This window comes from Nicotiana attenuata, unplaced genomic scaffold (genome assembly GCF_001879085.1).
Source record: "Nicotiana attenuata strain UT unplaced genomic scaffold, NIATTr2, whole genome shotgun sequence".
In the NCBI taxonomy this organism is placed as follows: Eukaryota; Viridiplantae; Streptophyta; class Magnoliopsida; order Solanales; family Solanaceae; genus Nicotiana; species Nicotiana attenuata.
This window is the reverse complement of record NW_017674366.1, coordinates 30,937-53,626: the sequence shown is the minus strand read 5'-3', so window position 1 is coordinate 53,626 and position 22,690 is coordinate 30,937. Positions and strand designations below refer to the sequence as shown.

At 37.0% G+C, this 22,690-nt stretch overlaps 1 protein-coding gene across 2 annotated transcripts; it reads right to left on the bottom strand.

The window, feature by feature from the left end:
• Window positions 1–410: 410 nt before the first annotated feature.
• LOC109218511 (uncharacterized aarF domain-containing protein kinase At1g71810, chloroplastic) lies at window positions 411–20,290 on the bottom strand. 2 transcript variants are annotated; one of them, XM_019382875.1, is made up of 21 exons: window positions 19,820–20,290; window positions 19,687–19,731; window positions 19,492–19,530; window positions 18,645–18,815; window positions 18,380–18,532; window positions 18,167–18,202; window positions 16,902–16,945; window positions 13,914–14,004; window positions 13,080–13,121; window positions 12,889–12,997; window positions 11,900–12,014; window positions 11,763–11,812; window positions 11,577–11,655; window positions 10,157–10,207; window positions 9,890–10,031; window positions 9,185–9,229; window positions 8,858–8,962; window positions 8,700–8,741; window positions 2,578–2,757; window positions 1,663–1,782; window positions 411–1,014 (listed from the first exon to the last, which is right to left on the bottom strand). In XM_019382875.1, the coding sequence occupies exons 1-21, from the start codon at window positions 20,183–20,185 to the stop codon at window positions 910–912; spliced, it is 2,130 nt and encodes a 709-aa protein (XP_019238420.1). In that variant the 5' UTR covers window positions 20,186–20,290; the 3' UTR covers window positions 411–909. The 2 variants fall into 2 exon arrangements, with proteins under 2 accessions (XP_019238420.1, XP_019238421.1); XM_019382876.1 differs by having other exon boundaries at window positions 1,663–1,779.
• Between the last annotated feature and the right edge of the window lie 2,400 nt (window positions 20,291–22,690).

Below are 22,690 nucleotides of genomic sequence, written 5' to 3'. Positions count from 1 at the left end.
CTTCACTTTCATTACATCGATGTGGATTGCCTCGTGAAATAGCAATAGAACTTTTCCAGACATTTGTAATTCATGGTCTAATTAGACAACATCTTGCTTCGAACATAGGAGTTGCTAAGAGTAAAATTCGAGAAAAAGAGCCAATTGTTTGGGAAATCCTTCGAGAAGTTATGCAGGGACATCCTGTATTGCTGAATAGAGCACTGTATATAATGGTGTTTTCATCAGTTATCGACTAACAGAAGTCCAAAATATGCACGTTCTGGAGCGGCAGCCTCAGTACATCATCAAGCAAAATAATCCAGCCAAGGAAACCCTATATTTCTTGTGGAAGACAGTATCTTCCCTTTCCTAGTGAGGCAAATGGCGCATTTCAGCTACTTCAACACCTTTATGTAGCAAAATTTGAATAAAAAGAAGATTTTCCATTAAAAAGACTTCATTGAGTTTTCATGGCCAAGCTTCTAAGCTCATTCACGAGGTCTTATTTGTTTTTACATTTCGTCTAGAAAATTTTGTACACTTGACTTGAATGGTACAAGAAAAAGAAGCAGCAGTGCAAATAAAATTTTGACAGGTATCAGCCGTGTATTTGTAATAGGAGAATTACAAAATGGTGCCTACATTTTGCCTCCATGCTATATTTTTACTACCTATATAATTTCAGATCTTTCTGCATTTGTTGCAACTGCATAGCTTCAGGAAATTGAGCTTCTCCACTTTTTATGTTAAAATCAACCAAGATCTTTTCGCTCTGGAATGGCCAACTTGATAAGATAATTGCTCACTCCCACTGTCCCACAAACCTCAAAAAGCTCTTCGAGGAGGACCAAATTTGAATGTCTTTTTTTTTTTTTTTTTTTTTTTTTTTTTTTTTTTTTTTTTAACAGTTGTGAAAGCTGAAATATTTCACAAGAATACCCTCTGTAACGTCCTTGCAGCGACTCGGGAAGCCAGCTTTCCAGCGAAATCAGCAGGCAAGAGAAGCAACCGTTGTTGCATATCTTGTGGAAGCTGCAAAATACATGCATCCATTAGTAAAACCTGCAAAAGCTACAAAATAGTCTTCACGCAAATAAGTGCATTTTGTTTTTGGTTATAAAAAAGTGAGTTTCATGCTCGTTTTCAAAAACCCATCTATTAGCAATTTGGCACGTATTTACCATTTGCTGTCGAAGGCAGTTAAACTGAAAAAAGAGACGGACAAAAAGTGTAGCTTATATAGTAAAATGAGAGGATAAAGTTTTAAACATAAGCCATCAATTTGTAATAAACACCGTAATATAAACCTATCAACTTAAGCTGGGCCATTGGTTTATGCCATCACATATCTTCTATTGTAGAGCAATCATACAGTTAAACGGACTCTTACAATTTCCTAAATAACTGGTGGGAAAATGGTATATTAGTGTAAGAGAGGTAATTAAAGGGGTGTACCCAGTTTTCTAATCATCAATCAGACCTACTTATGCAGTTAAGCTCTCATGACATCTGTCGCCCTTCTTTCTTTCAAAAATTACTGAATCAGTTTTTCTCTATAAAACAACAGCTAAAAGATTGGATTAGAATTATGGAGATACACTCTATCACTGCCATCATAAAGAAGCGACCAGTTATAAAGTTGGTTTATATCATGGAGATAATAAATCGCTTGAGCTTTACCTCAGGTAGAACTGAAAGGAGGGGGAGAAGTTCTTGGACAGCTTCAAATTGCTGAAGGGATACAGGCGCTCCATTCAAAGATATCATCTGCTCTTTGGATGTGCTAACTCCTTTAACCTTCTATAGATAATAAGTTATGAGTCCGCCTTTTACTAACATATCAAGTAATTGTGCAATAATCATAAACATCAACTTGGCACTGAAATGATTGGTACTGTGGTATCCCTAGTTAAATCAAGTTTTATAAATGCACAGGGATGTACAGATAACATAAGAACATAACAGTTCAGTAACGGGAAGATTATTTCTTTTACAGAAAAAGTAACTAGTCTAGGAGCTTGGAGACCAAGATGGTGAAATGTGAAGCGGAGTTCAGCTGGAGAGAAACATCTTCTTGGATTTCCATGCATGTTCAAGCATGCATCATGAAATAAATCTGATCTTTAGCAGCTAATTAAGAGCAAGCAGTGTGATTATGTTGTCATAGTGTGGCAATACACTGCAAGGCTCACAATTGGTCTTTGAGGGGCCACTACATCAATGTTCATAATGGAACTTTGGAAATTTCAAAGACATGTAAAATAGGGAGAACATTCTTATGGAAATAAGAAAGATACTGAACTCTCATTATTAAACTGATGCTTTTTCAGGTGTTCCCAAGTTCCAAGTCTTAGTTGTTCATGGATCATAATAAATGTTTGTATGTCTGAATGCGTTTTTCTTCGAGAATACAGCATGTTATGGGAGGTAACCATGGATATTCTCTCTCTATTATTAACAGTGATAAACATGTGTAAGTAATAGTAATCCATACAAAAACTGTTCTTAGATACTTTTTCCATATTGTGCATCGTGGTGGTTCTATATCAACTGCAAGAAAACACACGTCTATTTTTGTTTGCAAGAATCTCTTACCATGCTGGGGTTCTCGTTCTCTCTAAGTCCTGATATCAACAGTATCAGACGTTGCAGATTTCTTAGATTAGTAATATCTTCATCAGTCAATGAAGATGGTCGGGAGGGAGAGAACGGTAGCCTAGCTGCAACTGCATTGGCTACTGAATCAAGAGTTGCAATACCAAGTGCATCCATACCCTGTAAATTGGAGAAAAGAGTGACTTCCTAATACAACCAGTGCGGATGATGAAAATTACAGTGAAAGAGTAGCATTCTGGAAATTTTGGACACAATATCAGAAACCAACCAACATGGAAAGGGAGTTAAGCTATAACCACTTTTCAACACACCAAATGAAGTGGAAATTCGCCAATTTGAGTTTCTTAGATTATTCACATTAGCACGCATACTGATTCCACGTGAACGTGAAAATGAGGAATGCAGACTCTAACATCATCAAGAGCACTGGTTTTGGGACTGTACAGGATATTTTAAATTTCCATGTCATGTTCAGTGATTGAGCAGTATCTTGCTTTCCTAAAAAGTATTGGGTCTTGTTGATTAGTGTAATTAGTAGGAAGATTTTGATTAGATTAGATTTTATTCTCTAGCCTAATTATAGGCTGATTTTATTCTGTAGCTTAATTGTAGCAATTACTGATTTCTTTTCCTAGTTTAGCCATAGGATTCATTGTATAAGTATCAGTACTCTTGATATGAATAATATACTGAAATACAAGAAGCTCTCTTCTTCTTCTTGAAATCATCATGGTATCAGAGCCTCTGCTGCCATTTTGAGGTGAGTTTCCTCCCTCAGCAACACTATAGGTTCCAGTTCTTTGAAAGAGGTCGAGTTTTTCCTCCCTTACGGTGGCTGTCCACATTGAAGCCATTATATACCAGTAGTGTGGAAAAAATAACACCACTGCAAGCTTCCTCAGGCGACGGCGACCAAACCCCGGTGAGCAGCTCCGAGAAACACCTCCGCACGCGCCTCCACGCGCCACCAACAGGTCCAGCTCCGGCGCGCGTGAATCCCACGCGCTGGCGAGTAGACAGCTTTCCGGCGAGTTTTTTTGGAATTTTTTTCTCCCTTCTGGTTGCCAGCACATTACGACCCTACCCCAGTTGCAATTTTTTTTCTATCATCGGAGGTAGGGTTTATGCTTCTCAGCCCTTGTTTCCAGTAACGTTGCTGCCTTTTTTCTTTCTTGGAGTTCAAATTTAGATTCTGGACTACTAATTAAGAAACAATGGGGGACACCAAATCAACAGATAACTCTCTTTCACATATGGTTAATTCTGTTTCACAAGTTAGCACAGTTAAATTGGATGGGGCTGGGACACTTGGTCAAGATCTTGTTTGCTTTTTATTAAGTCCAGAAAGTTGCTTAGTTATATTACGGGAGAAAAGAAAGCACCTGTTGTGACTGATGCTAGCTATAGTCAGTGGGATTCAGATAATTCCCTAGTTATGACATGGCTTTTGAATACTATGCACCCTCGAATTTCTAAACAGTATTTATTGCTTGATACTGCTGAAAAGATCTGGAATTCCACTAAGCGCACTTACTCTCGTAAGGGAAATGACGCTCAGGTCTTTGAAATTCGAAATAAGATTCATGCCACTAAGCAAGGTGAGTTGACTATCACTGACTACTATTCCGAGTTAACTGGGTTATGGCAGGAAATTGACTACTATCAGGATTTCCAAGCGAAGTGTACCGATGATGTAGTTTTCTTTCAAAAATTGGTTGAAAAGGAAAGGATATATGATTTTTTGGCTGGTTTGAACCCAGAATATGATCAGATCAGGGTCCAAGTTCTTGGTAAAGTTCCTTTTCCTTCTCTTGAGGATGCATACTCTTATGTTCAACAGGAAGAGAGCCGACGAGGAGTGATGCTTTATTCCACACCAACCGAGAAGTCTGGGTTAACTGTGTCTCATGAGCAAACAAAGGCGTTCACTTCTGATAAAGATCACTTGCACTGTGACTACCGTGGAAAGTCAAGACATACAAAAGAGACATGCTGGAAACTGCATGGTAGACCAACTAGAGGTCGTGGAGGCAAGCGTGTCGGTCTATCAAGGGGTCAAGCTAATATTGCAGAAAATGTGGAAACATTTGGAGAAAATGCTTCAGGAGAAACTTTGTCTTCGGAGGAAGTTCAGCACCTTCGCCGTCTCCTGAACAAACTTGACACTTCTAATGTTGGGACTTCCAATTATGTGCAGTCAGGTATTGCCTTTAATGCCCATCTTAATTCTTGGATTATTGATTCTGGTGCGAATAGACACATGACAGGCTCCTCTAAAGGCTTTCAAAACTACTCTCCTAGTCCCAAAGGGGACTGTGTCAGAATAGCCAATGGCTCTCTAACTCCTGTCTCTGGAACGGGTTCTGTTATCTGTACACCTGATATTACATTGTCATCCGTTCTTCATGTACCTGAGTTTCCCGTTAACTTGTTATCTGTTAACGCCATCACCAAACAACTAAAATGTAGTGTCGAGTTCTTTCTTGATTATTGTGTGTTTCAGGATCTTCAAACAAGGAAGAGGATTGGCAGTGGTAGATTGCATGATGACTTATATTGGATTGACAGAACTCGAGCCTTTGGTCAAGCCTTTTTTGGAGGAAATAAGAACGTCAACCAAGAAATAATACAGTGGCATAGACGGTTGGGGCACCCATCCTTTTTTGTTCTAAAGAAATTATATCCTAGTTTGTTTTCTAGAACTGAGTTTGAATCTTTGTCTTGTGATGCTTGTGAATATGCCAAGCACACTAGAAACTCTTATCCTTTAAGTGACAATAAAAGTACTATCCCTTTTTCGACTATTCACTCCGATGTATGGGGTCCCACTCAAATAGTTTCCTTGTCTGGCAGCCGATGGTTTGTTACCTTTATTGATTGTTGCACTAGAATGACTTGGGTATATTTGTTAAAGGCAAAAAATGAATTCTTCTCCTGTTTTCAGTCGTTTCATAAGATGATTTGTACCCAATTTGAGGTTAAGATAAAAATCTTGCAAACTGACAATGGCACAGAATATACGGGTAAAGATTTTGGTGCGTATTTGGAGCCTTTTGGGAGAATCCATCAAACTAGTTGTCCTTATACTAGTGCACAAAATGGGGTTGCCGAAAGGAAAAATAGGCATTTGCTAGAAGTGGCACGATCTCTAATGTTTACTATGAATTTACCAAAACCTTACTGGGGGGATGCCATTCTAGTAGCCGCCTACCTTATCAATAGAATGCCACTTAAAAACCTCAATTTTCAGAGTCCTTTAGAAGCTTTGAAGAGTAAGAATGATTATATTGTTCCTCCGAAGGTGTTTGGCTGTGTTTGCTTTGTTCACACTAAGAGTTCGGGAAAACTTGATCCTAGAGCTATTAAATGTGTCTTTATTGGGTATTCTCCAACACAGAAAGGGTATAAATGCTATCATCCTCCTTCTAGATCCTTCGTCAGCATGGATGTTACCTTTCGAGAATCTGAGCCCTATTACAATAAAACACCATCACCTCTTCAAGGGGAGAGCTATAAGAATGAAGAGATGATTCCCACTGTTGAAATGATTCCCACTATTGAAGCCACTAAGACAGGAGAATGTGAAATTGAAGAAAGAATTCAGGGGGAGACTATTGGGCGTTTGAATAAACCTGATTTAATGACTTATTCAAGAAAAAAGAGAGCTGAAGAAGTCATCGTGCAATCTACTGAAGCTCATCCCTCTTCTGCCGTTGAAACCTCTTCTACTGGTGAGTTATCTACATTTCCTAGTGAGTTAGATGTACCTATTGCTCACAGAAAAGGAGTCAGATCTTGCACCAAACATCCTTTATCTAACTTTGTCTCCTATAATTCTTTATCTCCTTCCTATAGAGCTTTTGCCTTGTCTATTTTTTCTGTGTCTATTCCCCAGAATTGGAGGGAAGCTTTTGCAGATTCTAAATGGAAGCAAGCTATGATTGAAGAAATGAAGGCCTTGTCAAAGAATGAGACTTGGGATCTTGTCACTTCACCACTAAATAAGTGGTTGGCTGCAAATGGGTCTTTACTGTGAAGCACAAAGCTGATGGTTCGATTGAAAGGTTCAAAGCAAGACTGGTGGCTAAGGGGTTCACTCAAACTTATGGAGTGGATTATCATGAGACATTTGCCCCTATTGCAAAAATGAACACTATTAGAATACTTTTGTCTTGTGCAGTTAATCTTGATTGGGACTTACAACAGTTTGATGTGAAGAATGCATTTCTTCATGGCGACTTAGAAGAAGAGGTATATATGGAGATTCCTCCTGGATTTGATACTGAACAAAGCCAAGGAAAAGTGTGCAGATTGAAGAAAGCCTTGTACGGACTGAAGCAATCTCCAAGAGCTTGGTTTGACAGATTCTGCAAAGCAATGATCTCCTTCGGTTAATAACAAAGTAATGCCGATCATACCCTCTTCATGAAACACCAAAAGGGAAAACTCACTCTTCTCATAGTTTATGTTGATGACATAGTAATGACAGGGAATGACAATGAAGAGATGGCCCGATTGAAGAAGCTGTTAGCCCAGGAATTCGAGATCAAAGATCTAGGGAAGTTGCAATACTTCTTGGGAATTGAGGTTGCTAGATCAAAAAGAGGAATCTTTATTTCTCAAAGGAAATATATCCTAGATCTCTTGAAAGAAACTGGTATGACAGGTTGCAAACCAGCAGAATGTCCCATTGAAAGTAATCACAAGTTACAAGCTGGGGTTGGAAAGTCAATTGATAAGGAGAGATATCAAAGGTTGGTTGGAAAACTTATTTATCTCTCTCACACTAGGCTAGATATAACATATTCAGTTAGCTTGGTGAGTCAGTTCATGCACGATCCAAGAGATCCTCATATGCAAGCTGTCTTTCACATTTGGCGGTATCTGAAGTCTGCACCAGGAAAGGGTCTACTTTTCTCTAAACATGGTCACCTCCAGATAGAAGCCTTTACAGATGCGGATTGGGCTGGATCTCTAGATGACAGAAGATCTACGTCTGGTTACTGTACACTCGTGGCAAGGAATGTAGTTACTTGGAGAAGCAAGAAACAAAATGTTGTTGCTAGATCCAGTGCAGAAGCAGAATATAGAGCAATGGCCCAGGGTGTTTGTGAACTGATTTGGCTACAAAAGTTAATGGATGAATTGAGATTGTCTGAGGCAGGGAAGCTTTTGTTATATTGCGACAACAAGGCTACAATTAGTATAGCTCATAATCCTGTTCAACATGATAGAACAAAACATGTTGAAATTGATCGACATTTCATCAAAGAAAAGATTGTTGGTGGTACCTTGAGTTTGCTTCATGTATCGTCAGAAAAGCAGCTAGCAGATGTGCTCACAAAAGGTCTCGGCAAAAAAACTTTTCACACTTTGGTTTGCAAGTTGGGCATGTGCGACATCTTTGCACCAACTTGAGGGGGAGTGTTGATTAGTGTAATTAGTAGGAAGATTTGATTAGATTAGATTTTATTCTCTAGCCTAATTATAGGCTGATTTTATTCTGTAGCTTAATTGTAGCAATTACTGATTTCTTTTCCTAGTTTAGCCATATGATTCATTGTATAAGTATCAGTACTCTTGATATGAATAATATACTGAAATACAAGAAGCTCTCTTCTTCTTCTTGAAATCATCGGGTCTTGCATTGTCAGATAGATTTCCATCCACAAACGACCAGTATGATAGTGAAACCTCTCTTCACCTATCCTTTATCTCTTTGTTATCTCTAGTACTCCTACTGGGACTTATTTTTGGAATAAGAACAAAGAAGAGAATTCCCAAATCATCAATAATATCAGAATCAGAAACACCAACCAACTACGAGTACTAATGATGCAAATCAGTTTGTCTGTCACTAGAATCCATTGAAATAGAAAACTTGACCGACACGTTATCAAGCTGAAACTGCATACAGATTTGACCAAACAATTATTTCTATTATATTGGTATAGGGTCTTTTCCTATTCATCTACATTCAAGGCAAAAGAATTTCCAGCCACTACAGTATTTATCACCTGCTTGAATTAAGTCAAACGAAGGTGCTGAGCATTGATGAAAAGTTTGCTTGAATTTTTGTAATTTCAAACAATGGTCCATACCTTGGCAAATTCCTCAAGTAGAAGTTCTCTGACAAAGGCACCCTGAAAATAAACAAATGAACTAATAAGAAGTGTGTCTGTGTATTTCTTTCTTTATTTTCAGGTGCAATCCAGCTTCTGGACTGTTTAATAGTGCAATATTTTCTGAGATAGAATACCTTATCATCCAGTGTAAAAGAAAGAATTTGCTTGATAACGACCTTCGAATCGGTCTCACCATTTTGCTTGTTAATCAGTGTTCTCTCTGTCTTGGCACGGAGAGACTGTTATGAAGAGAGATTCAGAATCTACACTTGTATATCAGAAACAAATACTAACTAATATGGTGAAACTATGAAATACTTAAAGATTTCCAATTTTCTCATATGTAACTCGCATATCAAGAAGAACACAAAATTCAGCTGCAGCATCTAACTTACACTAGTTGATTGTCAGACGTATGATGACAAATATAAATGCGACAAAATATATATCACAAAGCTTACCTCTGATAAGAGTGACTCCAGTCGATCAATCCTGAACTGACCATCCTAATATAAGAGTATATGGAATTAGAATTTGCCACGAGTACATAAACAGTTAAACTTAGGTTAATAACCATAACCAGTAAAACTTCTGTATACTGTCTCATGCTTGAAGCTTGATATGTCTCTACCTAACATTAATAAATTAGTCTTTGATTTCTTTGAAGCAAGCCCCTTCAAAGAATTCACAATTAGTTGGAGACAAGTTTGTGTCGAATACAATGCTTAGTAATTCCCAAAAAGACAATGAGAAAGAAAAAGGAGAGGAAAGAAAAAGGTGTTGCTAGCATAGCTGCATCCATACATGATTGAAACCTAGCTCATCGCACATTATTACATCAAATTGATAATTAAATATTTAAAAATCATCCCTTTCTTCCATATGAAAGGAGAAGAAAAACAACCCTCTTTCATGCAAAACGCACAAGCATAAGATACTTGAGATTCATTTCCAATTAAATAATTTGAACTCATGAACGTGACTAGTACAGATTTGTGACTTTTCCTCGTCTAGGAAAATTAATTGTTAGTGATCCAGCTGTGGCACCAAAATTTGACTGGAGGTCAGAAACATGAAGTTGTACGAGGTCAATCAAGTTGCTTCTGCAAGGGGACAGCTGGGAATTGGTGCTAAGAAAGAGAATAGGAGATCACATTTGCATATACCTTATAAAGAAGTGCTCGTAAAGAAGCTTTCAGTTTTGGTGAGCTGTCAGTTAGTACTTTTCGAGCAATCCATGGATACGTACTGCCCAGAACTTTGTATTCTGGATTGATGCCAATAGCAATGCCCTCCAATACAGCGAGGCTAGATGTCTCAGAAGCATCAGCACATGACATCAGCCACCAACAGAATAAACGGGACAAAGGAAATTGAAAACAAACTAATCCCTAATGATTCTTTTTGTTGTGAAACTTTACACGCCAAATTACCTTCGGATGACAAGAGAGAAATAAGAAGGTATTTGAAACTTAAATTTGTACCTGTAATCAAAGAGTTTGGCAAAACTTATTAAAAAATATAAAGAAAATCAAAAGAATACTGCAAAGAGTAAATGATAGATCTGGCATTTGGTGTCCTCATAAGAAAAACCAATATCTACTAAGGCATTATCCAGACAACAAAGAACATATCTGAAAATTATCATCAATGATCTCAATATGAATGATAAGGTTTTCCAGATTTTCTATCAAGCAAGTTCATTCGTTTCGAAAAGCCATATAGTCCGACATGCAACAGTGCATGCAACACCCATTGTAATACTTCAGTGTCCTGAGAAAAGGGGCGAATCCAGGATTTCAAGAAGATGGGTGTATTATTACGAAGAGGTAGATCCACGATTTAAATCTGACGGGTTTGACCTCTTGGTTCTTACCATTGAACCCATTAGGCATTCAAAATTAAACTTTTTAAAAAATTTGAGTAACTTTCACACACACACACACCTACATATGTATTAAAATTGTATAAAATATTATATAATGCCTACATTAAAACTAGTAGCAGTTGAGGATGTAGCATATAGTTAATGAGTTCAGATGTAGCATATAGTCAATGGGTTGAACATCCTCCACTGCTACTAGTTTTAATATGGATATTTGATTTAATTATATATATTTTATGGTGACAAAAGGAGAATAGGAATGTCAATATCTCAGACTTGGAATTTTGAAAGAAAAAACCAAACCAAGAAAGAAAGAAGAAAAAAGTACTAATTTAGAATGGAAGAAGGGTCACCAGACATACCATGTGTGGGCCTAATTCTAGAAAAGAAAGGAAAAAAACAGCAAGAAAGACATGGGAATTGAACCCTGGACCTCATTTATAAAGGTGCACCCAATAACAATTGCACCATATGGTTCTTTGAGCTTGGGAGCACACACATATATATATATTTAAGTACTTTTGAAGAGATATAACATTGCTATACATAGTCTAGGGAGGGGAACATAGGTGCATATGAATCCATGCCCTCCAAAGATCCCCCACTGGCTAGAAGCACAAATATTCTATCCAGTAATCTAGCAGATCAGCTCAGAATCCAGATCAAGATCGACCACTAAGATTGCTCAATAAACTAAACAAGGATTAGTGCCTTTAATAGGATACATCTTTTAAAAAATGTTTCTTTTCCTTCTTAAATTGTTTTATTTAGAGAAGCTCCCTTCTCCAGGCCTATCCTCATCACAGCATGCTCCATGAGATATACATCTTCCACAAACTTAGAAAGTAAGTAATGATAAAAGCACAAGTGAAATAAGACCAAATTACATCACATAAGAGAAGGTAATCGCAGGAAAGCAAAGATATGTTCAATTTCAGTCGAAAGAAGTAATCATGAAAAGCGCTTACATGGTGATTCCCAAATCTCCGAGAAGATCCCCAAAGCTTACATTACGGACTCCTTTGGCGACAGCATCCCGAAAAACACCTAATGGTGAAAATCATATCAGTAAAGAAGAACCCAACAAGTATATCACTTTCTAGGTCTAGACATATAACTTTAGAGCTAATAAATATCAAAATAAAGGACAAAACCTGTTAAAGCTTCTGTAACTGCAGCCTTGTCACTTGTGGGTGGAATAAGCCTGTCAAAGCATATATGTAGCAGAACTAAGCAACTTTCTAATATTAAGAAAGGACCTTGCTTTGAGTAGTGAAGATAATAATAATACCCAAGAGTGACAAAATCCTTGGCCAATGAACTGTAATCACGATTCACAAGATGGAGACATGCTTCAATGAAACCATCACGAAATTCTTGTTTGAATTCACCCATCATACCGAAGTCTGGGATTGAAAGCAAGTTTAAGTTAAGCAATTGATGACAGGTAGCTAAAGCTAAGGCACTCAACTGGGACAAAATATCCATATTGTTATCGACTAACTTTAAGAAAATAGACCTTAGGTCTGACTCAAACCAAAAGCTAGCTCAAGTGGTGAGGCTGTTCAAGACCATATAAGGAGACTACAACCAATACACATAATCAATGTGGAATTCTAACACTTCCTCTCCCCCATGACTGGACATCTGGAGTGTGAAGTAATATAACTTGGGTGGCCAACATTGATTGGGTAGCCCAACATCACGGATGAATTTGATTTTGATACCAAGTTAACCTTGGGCCTGAGTCAAACTCAAAAGGTAGTTCAAGTGGTGAGGATTGTCCAAGTCGATATAAGGAGACTATAACCCAAACACTTTTGATATGAGATTCTAACACTAAAACATAGAATAACTATGAACATCAGAAAGAACCACAGAAACACAGAGAAGTTTGTTCTCATATACACTTTCGTAAGACATTCAAATATGATACTTTGAGTTTCCATGTAGATAGCTACCTTGAGTTCTCAGCAGCATTTTCATTTGTGAGCTATAAGACAATAGCTAAAACCAATTCATGAAAGCTAATCGTACTAAACAAAGTAGACATTTCAACATTCTCCTTAAGAAAAAAATGACAAACGCTAGAGTAAGAAAGAGAAAAGGAAAGTACACGTATAAAAGGTTACCAACATATATTTGGAAAAATAGCAAGTACAAAAGGTTACCAGCATATGTTTGGAAATATAGCTTGTACAAAAGGTTTCCAACATGATATATTTAGTTAAAAAGATCGCATCCTGCATGCGTATTGAGAAATGAAAATAAATGAAGTACCTAAGTAAGCTAGTTTCCCATCATATGTACGAAATAGATTTCCAGGATGTGGATCTGCATGATAGAATCCATACTCTAGAAGTTGATTGAATGAGCAATAAACCCCTACCTGTGAACATTAAGTTCACTTTAAAGTACGGTTCAACGTTGAAAAACAGATAAACATTGAGGAAATGAGTTTCATGACCTACCTCAACCAAATAAAGATCCTTGACCCCAGCCAGCTTTTGCCCCTGACCAAGAAAAAGGTGTAGTAACATGAGCAATATGTCTAAGTTTCTTAACACCGGGGGAGGGGGAAAATAGACACTAGTTGTTGGCTATAAGATATGCCACCTCATGTGACCTAAATAAAAAGATCATTGACACTCTCATGTTGCTGCGAATATATATATGTCAAAGAACCAAATGAGATCATGTTGGTGCTATCGGAGCTACTGTGTTTATCTGTAATACCTTAATATAATGAAACCAATTAAAAAAAAGGAAATTCTTCAAAGGAAACGACGAGATTCTCAAACATTTTATCCAAGTTAATAGAGATGTAAACCTTAGTCTAACTTAGACCTCTTTGGATGTAACTCTTTAAATGTTGCGTTGGTTCTCGTCTCCCCCCTAACTAGGTAGTGCACATCAACTAGTGAATATGTTAATCTAAAGAAACTCCCAGTCAAGTATCCTCTTTACCTTTCCCTTCCGGGCCTGAATGTCAGGGACTGTCAGAAAGCCATAGAAATCGCAAAAAGAGATGTTTCAATCAGAGCAGCAAGTATAAGGAAGACACAAAATGTTCTCAAGATCAGTGCCCTTCTGTAAGAAAATCTCCAAAATCATTTTTTTTTAAAATTCAGCATTTTTACTAATCAGGTCTTCATTGACTTTGACATTTGCGTGGAAGAAATCCAACTGCTACTTTCGGAAAGATAATATAAGGTCCAACATAATTGTCACGGGCTAACACAAAATCTCACTGAACATAATTATCACGTGACTGTATGCTTATAGCTACTGGTATGTAGTTGTACCTCAATCCACTGCATAGTGAGCACTTTCCGAGTTGTTTGTGCCAAATACATTTCTGGAACCACAACGTCTTGTATTACACCATACAATTGCCTGCTCATGCAATTTATGAGATGTTTAGATCATGGATAAATAAAAGAAGATTTCTCCTTGTTAACTTAGTAGATGCACGAATCTGCAGTTACAAACTAAAGAGTACCATACAATCAAATGCCACTGGTGCTAGATGAAGCATGCATAATCAACCTAGTAAGCAAGTACGAAATTATTGTTATTGTTGGAAATAAAGTCACCGGATGGGTCAGTCTTTTAGGAGGACGCTTTTGCTCAAGAACAAAGGTTGAGTCATAGGGGATTGCTTGAGGAAGGCCCACATACCATTCCGAGGGGTCCTCTCTCTTCCTCATTCTATTTTTGACTTATGGATTGCCTTAAGAAAAGCATTATTTCCTTTGTTTTGCTAGATTAAAAAAAAATTCTACCGACTAAGCTGGTTCACCTCTAGAATTGTGTATGTAAGTGTCTTTTTTCCTCCTCCTCTAGTAAAGAAAGGGCATCCTCAGAACAATAGAGCCTAGCCAGAGAGAGGACATCCCCCATGTTGCGGTTCGAAAAGGTCTCCTTACGAGAGTGTTATGCAAAAAGGACCAAGGAGGATCCTATCCTAAAGAAGAAGGAGGAGGAGTAGGAGCTAGCTTTACAGGCGGAATCGAAGCGAAGAAATTAGTTCATGCCATGACGATCTATATGGAGGGGAAGTTTTTTTGATGCATTCCCCTTGAGAATGAAGAAGAAGAGAGATCTTCTTTTTAACAGGAAAATTTGATCACGTAGATCTTCTATTTCGCCGGAATTCGTTGATTGCTCCATACAAATTTACAGTGGAAAAATTCCTATTCGTTGTAAGATTACTGAAGGAAAGGATGGTCATAAATTTGGAGAGTTTGCTTCTACATGGAAACGAAGACCTTCCAGAACAAATATTTGGACGGGAAAGAAAAAAGGGAAAAAAGTAAAGTCTAAGGGCATATGGCACGAAAAGGAAATCCTATTCGGTAAGACTTGATCTGAATCGTAGTTCAGATTCAAGTTGGTTTAGTGAGGGCGACCGCAAAAGTCACCAAATGGGTCAGTCTTTTAGTTCTCCTAGATTTTAGGATGCACAAACTATGATAATCAACTATTTTTCACATGGTGCATGGAACTTTTCTCCGCGCGAGTGAACATCTAATAAAAGTTGGCTAGTATCTTTGAGGGGCGGATGTAGAGCAAACGGTACGGATTCCCGTGAACCCAGTTACTTTTGCATAGACCCTGTATTTATTCTAAAAAATCATTAAAAATATAAGAATATTTAGCTTGGAACCCAGTTAGTTGGTCCAAATATCATGTAGATTAACTTGAGATTGTTATAGGAACCCATAAGCTTAAAATTCTGGATCCGCCTCTGGTATCTTTATAAGAAATACCAAATTGCCATATGCCCATATCCAATAAGAGGACATTCATGATGCACGGGTTCCCGTGAACCCAGTTAACTTTTGCATAGACCCTGTATTTATTCTAAAAAATCATTAAAAGTATAAGAATATTTAGCTTGGAACCCAGTTAGTTGGTCCAAATATCATGTAGATTAACTTGAGATTGTTATAGGAACCCATAAGCTTAAAATTCTGGATCCGCCTCTGGTATCTTTATAAGAAATACCAAATTGCCATATGCCCATATCCAATAAGAGGACATTCATGATGGACCTGATCCTAAATAATTGTTCAGGACTTCAGGTGAAATCAGATTGAGTTCACATTCCTCTGATATGCTTTTTCATTATTTTCATGCTTTCAACTATTTTAGGCGAGTTTTCCCTCCCTCATTTTTATGATATTTCCGTTCCCGTATGTACTTTTGATGTTTTCATATGACATCCCAAAGTGTGGCATGTGCATGAACAAGGTCATTTCCTCTTGGTCTCCATGCATCAGAAAGCCAAACAAAGGAAAATTAGTAAGCTGGATTTATCTACCGGAGTTTCGTAAGTTCCTCTCTCTCTCTCTCTCTCTCTCTATATCTCAATATATATATATATATATATATATATATATATATATATATATATATATATATAAAATTTATGCAATTTCGTACAGTTCATTGGCTCATTGAAGAGGATAGGAAGAAATACTTCTCTCCCTACCTGCTGGCTGCTGCTTAACCACCTCATTAACCAGAGAAACATTGGAGGCTATCTTTCTATTTTTTGTATTTTTTCCTTAACTCGCAGAAGAGGAAGGGTCAAAATCATACTTCATAATAATGAGTAAAATGCTTAAACAAAATACTTTCAGATTTAGTTGATAGTGTTCTAAGAAAGGTTTCCAGGTTCTGCACATTAATTTAAGGGAAAAGGCTTAAAATTCAAATTATTAGATCAGTGTTTCAACAGAAACATCAACCAATTACAAAGCTTTTGCGAGAATGTATGCGACCAACAGAAGCTGATTGCAATAGATAATCCATTAAAGCATTCTATAAATTTTTTTCTCATGTACCTGATTCGAGCTTCAAAAACACTACTCACCGGTTAACCCTCTTAAATTCCCAAAGCTTGGTGCAATATCAGAAAATTTCAACACGACACAATAGTAAATAAAAAGGAGAGGTATTATTATATAATGGACAGCTCCAAATCAGCATTAGTCATAAAAGGGAACAAAAAGATTTAACACATTTGATATATTTATCTCATGATCAAAGCTAGTCATTCATAAACTTCAAAAACCAACGGTAAATTCTGTAAAAGACCTTGGAGCCAATTGCTTATCTTGTCGTTAACCATAAAAAGCAGTGAATCTCTGAGGTTTTTAAAATGCAAACTCACTCATCACAACAATCTAAGTGAGACTGGATTAAAAGTAGATTAAAGGTATGCAAGGAACAACAGATTTCAGATATCTTATACAGAATGCATTCAGGTAGATTAACTATTTTACCGAAATTTGACTCCATTCTGTGCTTCTTGTTTGTAGTCCATCTCCTGCATTCAATTTGATCACCTGTATTCAATATAAAGCACTAAGAATATTCCTCCTTCTATATTATTAAAAGTACTTATTGTTAGTTCGATTTTTGTGTGTGTGTGTAAATGTAGGCAAACACAGATTCTAGTCCATAGATATGTGTATATGAGTATTTGAGCCAGCTATATCATTTTTTTTTGAAGCCATGTAAGATTGGATAATCACATTTGACAAAGGACGCAAGCAGCAGATATGGAAAATAAAATGGAACAAGATTGCTTGAGATGGTTTTGCCATGTTCTGCGTAGACGTTCATATGCACAGGTCCATAAGTATGACAATACGATGATTGAAGATTGGGGATATAGAAGCAAAGGATCCATATAGGTTATAATTAAAGTAGTTATAGTTTGAGATTTAGAGTGCCCTAATTTGCCTTCAAAGGTAATCTTTAATATTGAAATAAAATGGACCCAGATAGCAAATGGTTATAGAGGATTCATTTGATCTCACTTCACCTTCATTCTTCTTATTTGAGCTAAATTTGCAGGTGCATATATTCTATCTTACCTTCTATCTTACTTCTTATCCTAAAAAACTTACTCTCAAGTATTCTCCATAGTTCTAACTTTGACAAACTCCTTTGCTACTTTCATCAATATATCATGCACCGTAAAACCTCATCCCTTATACGGTAGGAGTAGTTAACTCATCCACAATTAGGATAAGCAAGTATAGGATCAAGGAAATCATTGGTGTAAAGGAAGGTCCTTTGTATCTCCTCCAACTATTCTCCTCTATGTAATTATGTATTTATGAATTCCTTTCTTCTCGAGAGGATCTTTCTTGACACTATCATATGTTGGAGTATCAATGTGGAGATCCTTATTTTTCTCCCTATTAAGTCCCATCAATCTTTTCAAATATAATTTAAACTTAGTAATAAATCTATTATGTATAAACCCAAACTAGTTCACTATCACCCTTTCAATGTTCCTGAGTCTATCTATGTAACTCTTTCCATCGTTTAATCGTATCATTTAGAAGCTTAATCCACAAAACCTACTAACCGGCTAATAAGGGGGGGGGGGGGGGGGGGATTCCTCTTGAGTGACAAAAAATATGAACTTAAAAAGCTGAAAGTTTTGATCAGTTGACTAAGTTTTAAATGTGAGACAGTATCAGAGCAAGTATGTGGACAGCGCATATATAAAGAAGATTAAGATATAACTGCGTACCCGAAAAAGACTTGAGGCCCACTCATCAACAACTGCCTGTATATTGGACAGAAAATTTGCTCAGGACAAGTAATTGCAAAGAATATGTCTTGTCATGGTTGAAAATAGATGCTTGTGCACACTAAGAATGCACAGCAGCCTAAACCATTTATGTGTTCCACATCCCATCCCTTTTTTTCCTCTCAGCAAGGAATTTTACTTGTACTACAATACCTGAAGATCAGTATTAAGCTTTCCTGCGCTCCTTATTAAGCCTGCGAGATAACGTAAAATCAATATGTCCAAGGAGATTGAACTTCGAACTCCAGGTCTCTGCACCTTTACAGCAACAACTTGTCCACTAGAACGTAGCCTAGCTTGATAGACCTTAAAAAATGGAACTTAAATTTAGTTGCTGTCACGTTTGGCTTTATACTAAGTGTGAATATGAGTCCACCTAATTAAAATATAAGAAAAAGAAACCCACTACTTCACAGACCTGTCCAAGTGACGCTGCTGCAACAGGCTCCGGTGAGATCTCAGAGAACACCACATCTAAGGGCATGCCAAGCTCTTTCTCTATAATTTGAAAAGCTACTTCAGAGGAAAAAGGTGTTATCCGATCTTGCAACTGAGATAGCTCATCCAAATACAACGGTGGTACCAAATCCTAGAAGCAATATAAGTTTGATGAACATCACTAACTTCAGTGAAACATGGGGTGCTGTCACTACGAGTGTGCACCTTCAAACAATTAATTCTTGCAGAGAGCTACTTGCACTTAATTTCCCATTATTTCACAGTAAGTAAGAATTAATTGCTGCAAACTGAATCAGTTTATGTTTTGGATACATGCGCAGAATTTTAATTCAAGATATCTTTGGACCTTAATAGTTGCATAACTTGGAGAGTGAAGAATGAATTTTTGGAATCCCATTATTTTCAAGCAGCTTCTACTCGAAGACGAGCGAGTTCTAAAAACTGCACTTTTGTTTTCTACATTTTTTTCTTTCCAGAAATCTAAAAGATGTCTAAAAAAAAGTTGAGTTTCAGAAAACAACATAGATCTCCAGTCAAAAAGGAACGAAATTCAATATGAAGTCTATAATCCAGCATGCTAGCTGCAATCGTGCTAACTATTTCTCATCTTGAGAGTCCTTCTGTTGCTAAATGTCATACAATTCGAACTTGTTGACAAATATTCGTAAATGGAAAGGGGAGCTAATGCCAGTTTAGTCCAGCAAGGAAGTAAATTCTCTCTGTCAGCAGAAAATTGCTGGATGTTGAGTGGAAGTGAATGCAAAAAATTGGAGATAAACTGACTAGCTGAACAACTCGTTACTTACAGGACGAGATGAGATAGCCTGCGCAATTTTAACATATGCCTGCAAAAGATATTTTAAAACGAGGCTTATGAACAGGGAGACACCTCTTACGATTGCCACTACCATATAAAAAGTACTCATACTATTTTTTAAAAAATAAAACTAATTGGGAGAATTATTGAAGTAAAATTTGCAAGTTGAATTAATAAGGCATACCGGACCAAGCTGTACTAGTATCTTCCTCAATTCTGCAGCTCTAATCTACAAGGAAAAAAACTAAATAAATTCAAATACACATAACGAAGATGCATTATTCTAAAATATGTATACCGATATAATTAATACTAACTTTGAACATCTCATCGGCGCGTTCGTTAACAATATCCATGTACCTGACGGCGAACCACTTGCCGAGAGTAGAACCGATTTGGACAAGTCTACGAACAACAATCAACGGTTTCTTCTGATAAAACGCGGCAATTTTCGCGATATTGTACTCCGTTAGAGACTCCTCATCCGCCGAATTCAGCTCGAACACGTAGCCGGAGTACTTTGTGAAATCGTCCACCTCCCGCGCAACTGCAGCAACCGGCAGCGCTGCGCACCGGGAAGTGGAATTCACCTTCCTCCGCTGGAATAGACGGCGGAAGGAGCAATCAGAAAATGAAGTGCCGGCGAATAATAACGGCGACTGTTGTGGCGAGAGTGCTAGCATATTGTGGCGGCGCGATAGTATTTTTGCTTCAGTGTCTGTTAGGACCGTTATGTAAGGCTGAAAATTACTCTAAACTACATATTACATGATATCCCTTTTTTTTTTTTTTTTTTTTTGGCAAAATCTTATTTGTGTCTGTTGATTTTTTTAGAAGTTTAGATTTTTCAGAATTGGAATTTTTTTAATGGTTTTTTTTTTCTAATAAGAAATTTGCACTTTTAGTCCCTCAACTTTTGACAAATTCTTATTTTGAGCATTGTGATATTTGTCCAAGTGTATTTAACTTTTAATTATTAACATGTACGATTTTGATCGCTCTATTTGTGAACCTTCACAAATCTAATATTTTAAAATATATAATCACAGCATTTGATTGTTATATTATATTTAAAGATAATATAAACTTAGACATAAAGGAGTCTAAATGTAACCGATTCATACGTAAAGGAATAAAAACACATAGATGTGCTTAGCCATATATCACAAAGACCAAAATGAAATTTTACCAATAACTGAGGGACCAAAAACATTATTGTCCTTTTTAATTTTTGAGATTTGATTGTAGAAAATCCAAACATGACGATGGAGAAAGGGAAGGAAAGAAAAGATGGAATTGGATTCGTGACCTTAAGGATGCTTGTAGAAGTAGGGAACTGTTTGGAACTTCAGAATATTACTTTTCAAATTCTGCAGAAAAATAATTATTTCAGTGGGCGTCATTTAACACGTTTAAGGCTTTAAGCAAGAAAAGAGACGAATGTCTTCATGACTTCTATTTTAGATTTTAGAAGGATTTTACTAACTGCAGTTAAAAGTTTGAGTAGTGGGGATATTAGATATTCTCCAACAATATCTTTTTGATTGATGTATAATCTCTTGAAGTTATATATATTGTAGGTAGATTAAATCTTGAAAGCATTTTGACATTAAATCTTAGTGTTGTCCTCTATACTTGAATTAACTTCGTTGTTTTTTTAAATGAAAAAATAAGCAAAATTAGCATGAATATGATACTCGTTTGAATAGAAGACAAAAACCATAGTATATGATATGATTGGCATACACTATTTAAATAACTTGTTCTTTGAAGTATATATAAGATAATCATGCTCATTAAATTAAATAAGACGGTTGATCCAAAAAGAAAAAGAAAAAAGAGTTAATAGGTACCAAAGAAGCTGCTATATCGCATTCGTTCTCTGAACCATTTAAACGTGCTTTGCACGCTAATAATTGCATATAAATATTCAGTCTATCAACATTTCTTGTTGAAAGTGTGTACTCTTATAATAACAATAATATTAGTAACAATAATAATAATAATAAGATTGCATATATAAGTTCAATCAATCATTTATATTAAGTCAAACTGAATTATATATATATATATATATATATAGCAATTGACGGAGAAAATAGGACAATTATTTCCATGCAGTATTATTACATTACCAACTGAAATTCTAAATGATTAGACATCATCTAATATGCAAAATGATTAATTTCCACATCTAATTGTACTAGTAACTATAAACGTGCGTTGCACGTTACTAATGGTACATGATGGTTTAAATATTTATTTATATAAAGGAACAATGAAATTTATTTAATTAGNCTTGCCTCACGCATTTTTTGCCTCCACACGAGGTCACTCTCACCTTGTCCCCGAATAACTTCATTCCTAATTCCTATCCAACCTAGTATGCCCACACATCCATCTCAACATCCTCATTTCCGCACTTTCATCCGCTGGACATCGGGAGTTTTTGACTGGCCAACACTCTGCCCCATACAACATAGTCGGCCTAACCACTACCTTGTAGAACTTACCCTTAAGCTCAACGGCACATTCTATCATACAAGACACCGGAAGCGAGCCTCCACTTCATCCACCCTGATCTGATACGATATGTGACATCCTCATCTATCTCCCCATCCTTCTGAATTATAGACTACAGATACTTGAAACTCTCTCTCCTGGGAATGACTCGCGTATCGAGCCTCACATCCCCGTCCGCCTCCTGGGTAACACCGCCGAACTTGCACTCCAAGTATTATGTCTTGGTCATGCTCAACTTAAAACCTTTAGACTCCAGAGTATGTCTCCAGACCTCCAGCCTCTCGTTAACACCACCTCGCGTCTCATCAATCAGGACTATGTCATCCGCAAATAACAAGCACCAAGGCACCTCTCCTTGAATGTGTCGCGTCAAAGAATCCATCGCCAGGAAAACAAAAACGGGCTAAGTGGTGATCCCTGATGCAACCCCATCTCAACGGGAAAGTAGTCAGAGTCTCCTATTGCTGTCCTAACCCGTGTCTTAGCTCCATCATACATGTCCTGAATCACTCTAATATACTCTACAAGCACTCCTCTAACCTCCAAACATCTCCATAAAACCTTTCTCGGGACTTTGTCATAGACTTTCTCCAGGTCAATGAACACCATATGCAAATCCTTCTTCACCGCCCTATATTGCTCCACCAATCTCCTCACAGGAAGGC